The sequence below is a fragment of the Monopterus albus genome, unplaced genomic scaffold (assembly GCF_001952655.1).
Source record: "Monopterus albus unplaced genomic scaffold, M_albus_1.0 scaffold335.1, whole genome shotgun sequence".
NCBI lineage: Eukaryota > Metazoa > Chordata > Actinopteri > Synbranchiformes > Synbranchidae > Monopterus > Monopterus albus.
This window is the reverse complement of record NW_018128215.1, coordinates 398,901-400,042: the sequence shown is the minus strand read 5'-3', so window position 1 is coordinate 400,042 and position 1,142 is coordinate 398,901. Positions and strand designations below refer to the sequence as shown.

Sequence of the window (1,142 nt, the reverse complement as noted above, 5' to 3'; positions counted from 1 at the left end):
GCTTAGACTTTTTTTAAGGGGCACAGTCGCTGTCCAGATGACCAGCTTCAGTGATAAGGTCAGCACAATTTAATATGCAGATCATACTGCAGTAGCATCACAATTTCATGGTATCTTCAAGGGACTTAGGAGCCGCTGACTTAAGCACTTCTGTCCCATATGTACTGCTCTCCTTGATTAAGTTGCACTGGAACGCCAATATAGCCAAAGCCAAAACACATAAAAGAGACTGCCATGGACGTGTCACTTCTAATATTTAATAATTATTAAATTTCAAAAGGGTGGGGCTGCTTTATTATATTATCATTCAAATTGATCATAAATTGATAATACTTATTTTTATTCATTTTGCTTTTGGAAAATCTCTCCATTGCAGATAAATGCATTAGTCTAAAAGACAGTTCTTGTAAGTAAAGTGGAATAATGTCAAATTGGTGACTACACCCAGAAAAATCAGCCTAGTGTAGATTCAGAGACTACCCCACTTTGTATCACTGTGTGTCTTAACACTGAACTCTTCTATCTTTATAGGTTCTATGATGTTCCTAGTTTGACTTATTCAGAACCACTGAGCCATGATGAAAGGGATCTTTCCTACTGGCGGAGGCGAGGTCAGGATTTCAGCATCCTCCTGGACTATGCTGATGGCAGGGAGCTGAGGGCCTCTGCTGCTGCATGGAGGCCACAGGCCCTGATTGCAGCAGAGGAATACAGGGCAGAGAGGCAAGCGCAGCAGTTATGGGAGGACCTTGCATGGCTAAGGGACCCAGATGCAGCACCTGGTCAACTAAGGGTGACCGGGGAGAGGAAGTGCCAGAGCCTTGGTACAGAGGAGTGGAGGCCTGCCGTGGGCCTGGGAAGGCAGCTGTCGGATGGGGATGGGGACAGGTGGGCTCAGGACCATTACCGCCTGAGGACACCTGAAGGTTTTTTTCATCCTAGAACTAAAGCAAAGTCTCAGTCTCTCCCCAGAGTTTTGTCACCTGATGGAACTGGCGGTAGAGAGCTCATTCCATCCAGGCCTAGCCTACCTGATAGACAGAGGCTAAACAGCACTGTCTTCTCTGGGCCCTATAGTAGGTATATCTATAGTGGTGCTCTTGGCAGGGACCGGGGGGGGAGGAATTCCCGGGGAAGCCGCC

At 46.9% G+C, this 1,142-nt stretch overlaps 1 protein-coding gene across 1 annotated transcript in view; it reads left to right on the top strand.

Annotated features, from left to right (window-relative positions):
* LOC109974487 (junctional protein associated with coronary artery disease-like) overlaps window positions 1-1,142 on the top strand; it is a 7,951-nt gene that overhangs the window by 6,689 nt on the left and 120 nt on the right. The window contains exon 3 of the mRNA XM_020624691.1: window positions 532-1,139. Coding sequence (XP_020480347.1) covers window positions 532-1,139 — 608 coding nt within the window. The remainder of the gene's footprint in view (window positions 1-531; window positions 1,140-1,142) is intronic.